The 12,403-nt window shown below is 37.2% G+C and overlaps 1 protein-coding gene across 15 annotated transcripts in view; it reads left to right on the forward strand.

Moving 5' to 3' along the window:
* Nucleotides 1-12,403, forward strand: part of MCTP1 (multiple C2 and transmembrane domain containing 1) — a 543,328-nt gene that overhangs the window by 279,307 nt on the left and 251,618 nt on the right. For 8 of the 15 annotated variants that reach the window (XR_007476708.1, XM_049708425.1, XM_049708421.1 and 5 more), the window contains exons 5-6: nt 6,232-6,343; nt 11,584-11,631. Coding sequence is in view for 14 of the 15 variants with exons in the window: in XM_049708425.1 (XP_049564382.1) it covers nt 6,232-6,343; nt 11,584-11,631 (160 nt within the window). In the remaining variant the exon portion in view is untranslated. The remainder of the gene's footprint in view (nt 1-6,231; nt 6,344-11,583; nt 11,632-12,403) is intronic. The other 7 variants (XM_049708428.1, XM_049708429.1, XM_049708424.1 and 4 more) reach the window with 1 other exon arrangement.

Raw genomic sequence — 12,403 nt, forward strand, 5'->3', positions numbered from 1 at the left:
TTGCACCAAATTATGGGCTTTTATTTTTTTTAATGTATTTCAACATAGGAGCTAAGAATTGATTAATACTACAGAAGAAAAAATAGGTTTTAAAAGGTTCAGCAGTGGGGCTTCCTGGTGGCGCAGTGGTTGAGAGTCTGCTTGCCGATGCAGGGGACACGGGTTCGTTCCCCGGTCTGGGAAGATCCCACATGCCGCGGAGCGGCTGGGCCCGTGAGCCTTGGCCGCTGGGCCTGCGCGTCCGGAGCTTGTGCTCCGCAAAGGGAGAGGCCACAACAGTGAGAGGCCCACGTACCGAAAAAACAAAACAAAAAAAGGTCCAGTAGTGCTGGAATGGATTGCAAAGGAGGCTGCCAAATCATCTTTGGTGGTTTTAAAGAGATGGTTTAGATCAGGGGCCCCAACGCCTGTTAGGAACCGGGCTGCAGAGCAGGAGGGGAGCGGCAGGCGAGCGAGCAAAGTTTCATCTGTATTTACAACCGCTCCCGTCACTCGCATTACCGCCTGAGCTCCGCCTCCTGTCAGATCAGCAGCGTTAGATTCTCATAGGAGCGCGAACCCTACTGTGAACTGCACTTGCGAGGAATCTAGGTTGCACAGTTGCATGCTCCTTATAAGAATCTAATGCCTGATGATCTGAGGTTGAGCTGTGGCGGTGATGCTAGCTCTGGGGAGTAGCTGCAAATACAGATTATCATTAGCAGAGAGGTTTGACTGCACAGAGACCATAATAAATCCATTGCTTGCAGACTTATGAAGCTGCTGTATAGCACAGGGAGATCAGCTTGGTGCTTTTTTTTTAAAAATAAATTTATTTATTTATTTGTTTATTTTTGGCTGTATTGGGTCTTCATTGCTGTGGGCGGGCTTTCTCTAGTTCTGGCGAGTGGAGGCTACTCTTTGTGGTAGTGCACAGGCTTCTCATTGCAGTGGCTTCTCTTGTTGTGGAGCACAGGCTCTAGGTACACAGGCTTCAGTAGTTGTGGCACATGGGCTCAGTAGTTGTGGCTCACGGACTCTAGAGCACAGGCTCAGTAGTTGTGGCACATGGGCTTAGTTGCTCCGCGGCATGTGGGATCTTCCCGGACTAGGGCTCAAACCTGTGTCCCCTGCATTGGCAGGCAGATTCTTAACAAGTACGCCACCAGGGAAGCCCCTCAGCTTGGTGCTTTGTGACGACCTAAAGGGGTGGGATGGGGAGGGAGAGAGGGAGGCTCATGAGGGAGAGGATATAGGTATACATATAGCTGATTCACTTTGTTGTACAGCAGAAACTAACAGAACATTGTAAAGCAATTATAATCCAAAAAAGATGTAAAAAAAAACCAAAACCTATCAGTGAGTGGCAAGTGAAAACAAGCTCAGGGCTCCCACCGATTCTGCATTATGGTGAGTTGTATAATTGTTTCATTATATATTACAATGTAGTAATAATAGAAATAAAGTGCACAATAAATGTAATGCACTTGAATCATCCTGAAACCATCCCCCACCCCCCAATCCCTGGTCTGTGGAAAAATTGTCTTCCATGAAACTGGTCCCTGGTGTCAAAAACGCTGGGGACCGCTGGTTTAGATGATCATGTTATATCATGTGGCAGGAATAGTGGAAAGCAGAGTAATGGGTCAGATCACAACTTTATATTTTAAATGTAGATGAAATATAAATAGTAGAACTCCTTATATGTTGTAGTCTGAGCACAGTGGCAGCTTATTGGTGGTCTTCCAATGGTCATCTGTGCCTCAGACTGGACAAAAGCATGGCCTTTTCTATACTTCCTATGTGTTCTTCATTCCAACCCAGAGCCTAGCAGGCCTGACCTCGGGGTGATTGCTTGCTCCCCGCCTCACCATGGCTGAAGGAAGTCCTAGGTGGTGTCGTATGTGGTCCGTTATCATGAAACTGAGCTCCAGCTAGACTGGGCTGTGCTGTTCTTCGTAAAGGCCACGGTTATTTTCTCTGTAGATTCTGCATAAGGGTATGCAAATTACTAGGTTTAATCACAGAGCATAACTTTTTCTTTTCTCTATTAAAGATAGATTACTGGTGAAAAATAATTTTAAATGGAAAAAAACATATCAGATGGGTAAAAAACCAAAAGATTATGTATAAGCATTTGGTGTTTATTTTACCACATTACTTATTTTATGTATTTAGCTAACTATACCCTCCCCTCAAAACCACACAAACATCAAATTACCACTTTTAAAAATCACATATTGGGCTTCCCTGGTGGCGCAGTGGTTGAGAGTCCGCCTGCCGATACAGCGGACACGGGTTCGTGCCCCGGTCTGGGAAAATCCCACATGCCGCGGAGCAGCTGGGCCCGTGAGCCATGGCCGCTGAGCCTGCGCATCCGGAGCCTGTGCTCCGCAACGGGAGAGGCCACAACAGTGAGGGGCCCGCGTACCGAAAAAAAAAAAAAAAAAGAAAATCACATATTTGTGTATGCCATTACATTCTATGTATAGAAATCAACATGGGAATTCCCTGGCAGTCCAGTGGTTAGGACTCCGCACTTTCACTGCCAAGGGCCTGGGTTCTAGGTTCAATTCCTGGTTGGGGAACTAAGATCCCATAAGCCATGCAGTGGGGCCGGAAAAAAAAAAAAAGAAATCAGTACCCTCTGGATGTAGACAGATGGATAATAATAGTAGCCGTATAAATACTTATGCTACTATATAATGCATTAAGGTATTGCTTTTGAAAAAAATAAATAAATAAGCATCATAAAGAATTACAAATGTTCTTAAATCTTTATCATGTAACCATTATAAAATGTAATGAAGTTTTGGCTATTAATTTTTATATGTAATCATTTTTACAGGAAAATGAACCAAATCAAATTGTAACCCCATATAAATACATATGTGTATATGTGTGTATATATATGCATATGTGTGTATGTACATATATATATACATATATACTATAATGCCTAATATGCATCTGTTAAAATAAAAGGAACAAGTTGTTATCATCAAACACAATGATTAGTTATAACTAAATTAATATTGGAGCAATTTGCATTCACAACTATTGTAACTTATGTATATTATCAATTTGATAGGTTACTTATGTTTCAATTAAAACCCCTGACATCAAAAAACTGTTCATATTTTTCATAACACCATTTCTTGAATTGGTAAATTAAGCATCATTTGAAACAGTGTCCTAGTATTGTAAAATCTTAGCATTGAAAGGTACCTGTGGTTCCCCCAAATTATTTGGGGACCTTTATAAATGTATAGATTTCCAGACACCACCCACAATCTACAGAACCAGAATCATTATGGATAGAGTGCAGGATTATGCACTTTTTAAAAGCTTCGCAGTTGATTCTGAGGTGCAGCCAGGATTGAAAGTTTTTATTTGGACCACTTTCCCCATCAAGCCATCTCCCCAGTACTAGAATCCAACAGTATCATTTACTAAATGTTAAGCTCCATGAAGACAAGTGTCTTATCTTTGGGCTTGACTGCTGGTTTTTACCCAGAACCTAGTATCACATATGTTCAATTCATGTTTTGTGAATTAAATGAATAAATGATTGAACAAGCAAGGGAACATTCCTAATTTGCCAACATTTCAGGATTCAAGTGTGGTGCTGAATGTTCCACAGTCCCTTAGGCTTATGGAGGGCATGAACCCCTATTTGTTCAATATTAATTGAAATATGTAAACAAGATATTACCTACACATTATCAACTGAATGTGTATTCTACATTATTTTCTAAAAGTTACTGTGGGTAATATTGCGCAATTCATAATCTCTTCCTCAGAGATACTTATCTAATTCTGAAGCCTTCTAAGTATTGATCACCTCTTCTAAGTGCTGGTTTCCTTGCATTTCTGAATCTAAAAATTTAGGCATAGGTTTAAATAGCCAAAAATAGAAGCATTATTTTAAATAGAAGTTCTTCAAATAACTATACGTTGTTTTTAAAGTATATTTATAATGTACATCAGGCAATTTATATTTTATATTTTCCTCTTCTCCCACTTGTTTATTTACTCTAAATCATACTTCTGATTAAGAAAAAAAAATCTTAAAGAACTAAAAGGAAGGTAGTGGTCAGTAAAAGACCGTCATTGAGTTGTTGGACTCAAATTTATAGAAAATAGCTGCTATTGCTCTCTGTGTATTTAGAGATCACAGAGAAGGGCCTTACAGTTTTCTTAATACTGCTGTACTTCCTTAGCCTTTCCAGCAACCCCACAGCCTTTCTAGAACCCCATGAAGAGCTGAAACTTAGGCAGTGAATCCAAGTATACCCAATTGGCCCATGATTTATTGGACAACTTAATATATTGATGTTATTTTAATAACAACAAAAATTGTACCAGGAAATTAAAGGAAGACAAAATTTCTTTTCTTCTTAAAAATATATAGTATATATAAGTCCATGCACTCTCTCACTTCGTCCCAGCTTACCCTTCCCCCTCCCTGTGTCCTCAAGTCCATTCTCTACGTCTGTATGTTTATTCCTGTCCTGCCCCTAGGTTCTTCATAACCACTTTTTTTTTTAGATTCCATATATATGTGTTAGCATATGGTATTTATTTTTCTCTTTCTGACTTACTTCACTCTGTATGACAGACTCTAGGTCCATTCACCTCACTACAGATAACTCAGTTTTGGTGCTTTGTGACCACCTAGAGGGGTGGGATAGGAAGGGTGGGAGGGAGATGCAAGAGGGAGGGGATATGGGGATGTATGTATATGTATAGCTGATTCACTTTGTTATAAAGCAGAAATTAACACACCATTGTGAAGCAATTATACTCCAATAAAGATGTTAAAAAAATATATATATATATAGGGAGGGTGGGAGGGAGGGAGACGCAAGAGGGAAGAGATATGGGAACATATGTATATGTATAACTGATTCACTTTGTTATAAAGCAGAAACTAACACACCATTGTAAAGCAATTATACCCCAAGAAAGATGTTAAATATATATATATATATATATATATATATATATATATATATATATATAGTATATATTTTGGCTTATTCATTTAATGACAGTTCAAAATCTTTTTTTATTTTATATATTTATTTTTTATTGAAGCATAGTTGACATACAGTATTGGTCTCAGGTATACAACATTGTGGCTCTGACAATTATAGACATTACAAAATAATCTCAATAAGTCTAGTAACCATCTGTCACCATACAAAGTTATTACAACATTGTTGACTATATTGTCTATGCTGTATGTTATATCCCTGTGTATTTATTTTATGACTGGAAGTTTATGCCTCTTAATTCCCTTCACCTATTTAGTCCATTCCCCCACTCCCCTCCCTTCTGGCAACAGTTTGTTCTGTGTATCCATGAGTCTGTTTCTGCTTTGTTTAGTTTTTTCATTTGTTTTGCTTTTTAGATTTGACATATAAGTGAAATCATATGCTATCTGTCTTGGTCTGGCTTATTGCACTTAGCATGATACCCTCCAGGTCCATCTGTATTGTTGCAAATGGCAAGATTTCACTCTCTTTTTATGGCTGAGTAATATTCCTTTGTGTGTGTGTGTGTGTGTGTGTGTGTGTGTGTGTGTGTGTGTGTGTGTATATACATATATAGATATATATACACATAAATACCACATCTTTTTTATCCTTTCATCTATCAATGGATACTTTGGTTGTTTCCATATCTTGGCTATTGTAAATAATGCTGCAATAAACATAGGGGTGCATGTATCTCTTTCAATTGCTGTTTTTGTTTCCTTTGGATAGATACCCAGGAGTAGAATTGCTGGATCATATGATAGTTCTATTTTTAATTTTTTGAGGCACCTCTGTATCATTTTCCACAGTGGCTGCACCAATTTAAATTCCCACTAACAGTATACAGGTGTTCCTTTTTCTCCACAACCTCACGAACACTTATTGTTTGTTGCTTTTTTGATAATCACCATTCTGACAGGTGTGAGGTGACAATATTGTGGTTTTGATTTGCATTTCCCTGATAATTAGTGATCTTGAGCATCTTTTTATGTGTCTGTTGGCCATCTGCATGTCTTTCTTGGAAACATGTTTATCCATTTTTAAATCAAATTGCTTGTTTTTTTGATATTGAGTTGTATGAGTTCTTTATATATTTTGGGTATTAAACCCTTATTGGATATATCATTTGCAACTATCTTTTCTCATTCAGTAGTTTGCCTTTTGCCGATGGTTTCCTTCATGCTCAAAATCTTAATATTTTATATCATAGGCCCACGGATGTGACCGTCACACTGAAAGATCCCCGCTATCCTGACCATGATCTTGGAATCATTTTGCTCTCAGTCGTCCTTACCCCTAAGGAAGGAGAACACAGGGATGTGGTAAGTTCCCCCTCAGCCTAGTTGTAGCTCACTTGTTTGAATGTCGTGAGCCTTCTCTGAACCCAGAGGTAATATTAAAGAGAAACAGCATAAGAAGATCTGGCCTGTTTTTTGTTTCTGTGAGTATCCTGGGTATCAGTAGTCTAGTTGTATTGTATTTTTTGAATTCAAATTTCCTATTTTATTCTCCAGATCAGAACCTCTTATAAATAAGGGATACGTTTGCATCTTTTATCATTATTTTATTTTCCAATTTCAGACTGTTATTTGTAGCAAATGGTGGTATTTATTCAGAGATTATATTTTTCCACATTGAGGTGTCCAGACCTTACTATTTTGATTATATTGTCAGATGTACCATAACAAAGAAAATGAGGTGAAATTACAATAGAGTTCCTGCTTTCTGGTATTTGTTTGATGAATGATTAATGAGTACTTTTCATCTTCTTGATGGGCTTCCTTATCGGTGTTACCCATTTTCCAGCCCTGGCTGGTGTACACCCTGGCTGGGTGTACTTCCTTGCACACAATGCTGCTATGAGAAACTGACAAGGGATACAGAGGAGCTAATTACTCCAGCACTGTTGAAGTGACGTTAAAAAATATCAGGTTTGACCTGCATCGGTATGCTTGCCAGTGCACTTTCTGCCACAATTTACCAGAATTTATTTATCAGACTCAGGGTACTTTCACATACTGGTAGCTATTCTCACTAGTTCTGATTGCAACACATTTTAGGAGTAGACATAATTTTTTAGGCAAGTTTAAATACTCTATTTCAGCAATGTGTGTATTGCTGGTTTAAAATAATGCATGATTAAAGTTGGTATATGTTTTCTGCTGGAAAGGTATTCCTGGCATTTTTCCCTAGATTGTAAATAAAAATAGTGAATTACAACTTCAAATTTGGAAGTGTTTTAAACTCATTGAAAAATTCACCCTTTTCAAGGTATTTTTCTCTATCCTTTAAAAAAATTAAACAACGAGCACATATGTAATATTTGCAAAGAATGATTTAAGTATCTATATTTCATTCAGTGAGGAAGAAAATTTTCTTTTCGAACAAGTACTATCAAATAATACCTACTTGGAGAACGTAGCACTGTAAAAGAATGTATGTGCACAGGCATAGGCCCATATGCGCAGATGGAAGGGTGTGTGAGGACATTTTTTCACAGAGAACATTTAGAAATAAAAGCCCATCATTTTAAAAGTCACCAATTCAGAATATATTATTTCACCCAGTGCAAGCCAAGGAGTATATGCTAGCTGGTTAATCCATACACAGGAATAAAGTATAAGTGTTCATTTATTCAAATAATCCTGGTATTCACGAGGAACCTACTATAAGCCAAATCCTGTGCTAGACCCTTTGGATACAGTAGAACTGAAATCCAGTGGAGAGCTCAGAAATCAAATAATCATGGAAGGAAATGTAAAATGACAGCTGTTTTAAGTGCCATAAAAGAGAGGTGCATGCTGCTGTAGAGCAAATATAGGAGAATTTGTTCTTGTCGGGAACAGGAATTCTCCAAGGAAGTCAAATGGGAGATGAGGTCTGAAGTGTGAATAGAAGTTGATAAAGGCAAAAACACAGGAAGAGAGGAAATATTTCAAGCAGAGGAAATAGCACATGCAAAGGCCCTGTGGCTAGAGAAACCAAGCTGCACTCCAAGAATTGAAAAAGTACTGGAGCTTGGAGAAGGTGGAAGCAAACAGAGTGTGAAAGATCCTGGTGCATGATGGCAGTGAAAGGGAGACTCCCAGACTGCATAGGGACTGTTGGCCATGTTAAGGTTTGTGGTCTTTCCCCAAAGAGCAATGGGAAGCCTTTGAAAAGTCTGTAAATAGGAAGTGGCATCATTTTATTCGCCTTTTGTTGTGTAGCTGCATTGTAGAAAACAGATGAAAGTGTAAGAATGAATGCTTGGAGACCACCTAGGAGCTATTTTGAAAATCCTGGTGGAAGATGATAGAGATTTGGATTAGAATTGTCAAGAGGTAGAGATGGAAAGAAATGAAGAAGTTTATCTATAGGAGGTAAAATCAACAAAACTTGGTGATAGAATATTTTTTGGGGGGGATCCTTTGTTATTTTAATGAAGGACAACACCATAAATGAAAATACCTAAGGGCCTGAGGTCTTAGGACGTGTCTCCAAACCATCCAAACTGCCAGTATTACTGGGGATTCAAATGATATGGCAGCTGTTTTAGTTATTTGGGTGATTTGATGATGGAGGGTCTGCTGATTTTTTACATTAAAATCATATTTATTAAATACTCTAACATCAGACTGAGGGTTTGAGGGATTAAGTTAGTATCAAGAGACTTTATGACGAGGCTGCTGAGTTGTTCTAAATTACACAGAAATATATGTCGGCACAGGCAAAGTAGTTCCTGACATTCGTTTTTCTTCAACCATTCTCGCAAAGACCCTTCAATCTCCACTGCTGTTCAAACTTATTTAGGCACGCTGTCTTTCTATTTAGAAAAGATCATTTTAAAATATTATAGTGGTCATCAGTGATTTATCAAACACGAATAGGAACGAAAACAGGTTACATGAAACAGTTACACATCAAAAATCTGGTATTATTAATCTTCTTTTCTTCCTTTTTCTTTCTCCTTATCGTATCTCTCCAGCCACATTCACCCTTAACACAAAGAGTTCTTCCTGAAATCTTCATGCCATTTTCTTGGTTCAGATTTCTTTGGCTACCCCAGCTTTTTGGAAAAAAATCTTTTACTGCTGAGTATTTTTCATTTGCTTGCCTTACTTCATGCCTCCCCCTTCACAGTCCCAAATAGCACTGGATTGATTCTGCTGCAGCAACTGAAAACGGGTGTCTTCTTCCTTCCCATGTTGGACTCTCACCTGGCTTCTCTCTTCTTCACCAGAGAAGCAAGTGGCTTATCAGGGGCCAGTGCCTCAGAAAAGGTACAGCAGTTCGCCTCTGGCTGGCGAGCTCTCTTGACTTCAGCCACAACTGAGAAGCAGTGAGAAGAGTGACTGGTGTGGCTATACTGGCTCCTCCTTGTGGACGTGATCAATAACCAGGAGCCTGGGGTTGGTTGTTGACAAGCAGCTGGGGCAGGGACAAGGGAGGAAGCATGAAAGGTCCCCTACAGGAAATTCTTTTGGGACCCCCAGTATCCTGGCTAATTGGATTCCTAGATTGGGATTGGGGCTTCTAAGCATATACTTTACATGATGAAAATTTCTAACAAAGACATAAATTTGTGCTTTTTCCCCTTTGTTTATTTCGGTCTATATAGCAATTCTAGAGCTGTTTATTAATTAAGATCTCTAAAATTGGCAAGCGACACTAGTTAGGAGATTTTGACACTCTGACTAAGAGATGCCAGTTGTAGGCATCTATTGAAAAAATAAAACACTTATTGAGCATCTATAAGCATTGTACCAAGTTCTATAACTCCCTCTTTATTCTTCTAAGTGTTCAGTGACCTGTGGTTATTTCTCTAATGAAATGGAAACTCCTGATGAAGGGCTTTAAGACTCTCCAATGAGCGACATATGTTCCCTCACTTGTAACCTTTATCCCAGACATACAGACTCCTACACAGCTGACCTCCTCTCAAGTCCAAGCTTTCTTCAATGTGACCTTTCCTACCTAAAATATACCTGTACTGTACCTCACCTCACTTCTGTCCTATAGCCCATCACTCCTGGTTAAAAATAATAATAATAATTCATAAATATTTATGTATATATAAATTATTGCTTCTGATTACCTTTCTTATGATGACTCCTCTCAAAACCTAGTCCAGCTTTCTGTACCTAGTGGTTATTCAGTAGGCTGTGGATGAATCTCTAAGAGGATTCTTAGAGAATGCTTGATGGGATGCTTCAAAGGTCCAGGGAAAGGTATTTTAAGTTTCCTTCTTACTTCCATATTCAAATCCCTGAGGTTGTCACAAACAATATTGGAGATAATGATTTAATTTTCCTATTGAATTCTTAAAATTATTCTATTAATGATAATCGGATTAAAATCAGTCTATATTGCTCTTCTCAAGATTTCTAATGATGACGATGAATTAGAAGCACATCACTGTATTTTTTTCTTTTGGTAACATGTCTAGTATTGGCTAAATATATTTCCCTGGAATACATTTGAAATTTCTTGGTTAAAAACAGTCAATTATCCAATGTATCTTCAAATTAAATTTTTATATGCCTGAAATATATAACATATTGCTGCAGTGAAAATGACATGCTGAACTTCCACAAATTATCCAAGAACAAATCTTATTTAGAGAAATTCAGACTCATAATGCAGCCAACCAGAAATCAGTTACTAAATGCTTCACAAGTCCACTTACTATTCAGAATGATGTATAGAGAAGGAATAGAGGATGATTTTGCATTGACCTTCACACAGCAAAATTATGAGTTCTGTTCTCTTTGATTATTAGCTCAGAAATAACCTATTTTAAGCTTTTGGGACTTAAGACTTTAGTTCAGAAAAGCACATGTTTATTCTTATGCCTGTGTTTTGTAGACTTTGCTAAATATTTTTTATGCATTAACATGGAGAATGGATGATACGAATTTCAAGAGCCATTGACAAATAAATCCTAACCATCAAGTAGGAAGTAGAACATTAATGTAAAGAAATGCTATCAAAAGTGGGAAGAAATGAGTAACTGGAAATACAGAGGGCTTAGCATCACAAAGTGCTAAGAGTTCACAATCAGTTTTCTTGTGAGTGTTTAAAACACTGTTAATACTGACAGTGTGTTCCATGAATCACGTGGTTGGGATGATTTCTCCTTGTGTGGATTGCCAGTTCTAGAACTCAGTAAAAATGAAGAACAAGTTGAAAACCCTAGCAGCCTACTGTATCTACTAAAGCCCCTCAAACATGGAACATCTAATTATAGCTAATTAAGAAGTAAATATGAGTCATAGCAAAAGTATTTCATAGTTGCTTATATTAAAATATTCTCCATTGAGTCATGATTGGGTCTTTTTTAAAAGATTCCAGATGTGAACATATATATATATATATATTTTAATTTTCAGTGTTGTATGTATGAGAAACCAAAATCTTCTTGGGGAGCATGTTGATGACTTGCATGACACAACTGTCATTTCTGTTTTGAATGCATGCCCTGTTTGATCCTGCAGAAGTGTGTAGTGCATATATGTGTGTCCTATATATATGGTATTTTGGTCTGATAGTGTGTTTGAGTTCTTTCTGGCTCTTTTTCTAGCAGAGTTCAATCCACAGCTTTCTTCATTGGAGGATTTATGAAATAAAAGTGAGTTAATTTGTGTTACACACTCTCTTAGATAAGCTAGACCTAACAAATTGCTTGGCTAAAGCTAAAAAGTAAAAACTTTTAAGAAACATATGAATTAACCTCAGTTGATCTTTAGTGAATTCAAAAAATATATTTTTCTCTATGGTTTATTTTTGAAATTTTTCTGAATTATTCCATAGGCTAACATTTGAAAAAATATCCACCTATAAACAGTTAATATATATGTTTTATAATATGTATCTACCATAGTATTTAGCCATTCTGTGATTTTTTTTTATATCTATAGTAGTCATGTAATTGCCTAAAAAAAAATCATTGCAACAAAAGGGAAAAGCAAAAAATGGATTGAGATTGTGGAATCTTTTAAAAACATAATCAGTTCTGCAGCTCATAGGCCATATTTTTATGCTACTTATTCCATTTATTGGGCTTCAAAGAAAGTTGAGTTGCTAATAAAGAATTTGAAGGTACTATAATATTAGATAATGACACTTTCAAAAACAAATTCATATGTTTCTCAGCTAAAGTTAAGATCAAATAGCAAAAAATAAATCTTATTTTTCTATAATTTGCTTCATCCCCTATGTTTAACATTCCCCAATCTTTCTTCTCTAAGTGTCCCACAGTTAGTAAAGGTAACAATGTTAATAGTATGTCTGTTAAATTCACTTTTTAGAAAACTTTTATACTGATTCCAGTTTTACTGAATCTACTTTAACCCTAGAAAACCAGTTTCCTGGAAACTGAACCAGGAAAATAATGAATTGGT

The sequence above is a fragment of the Orcinus orca genome, chromosome 3 (genome assembly GCF_937001465.1).
Source record: "Orcinus orca chromosome 3, mOrcOrc1.1, whole genome shotgun sequence".
Lineage (NCBI taxonomy): Eukaryota > Metazoa > Chordata > Mammalia > Artiodactyla > Delphinidae > Orcinus > Orcinus orca.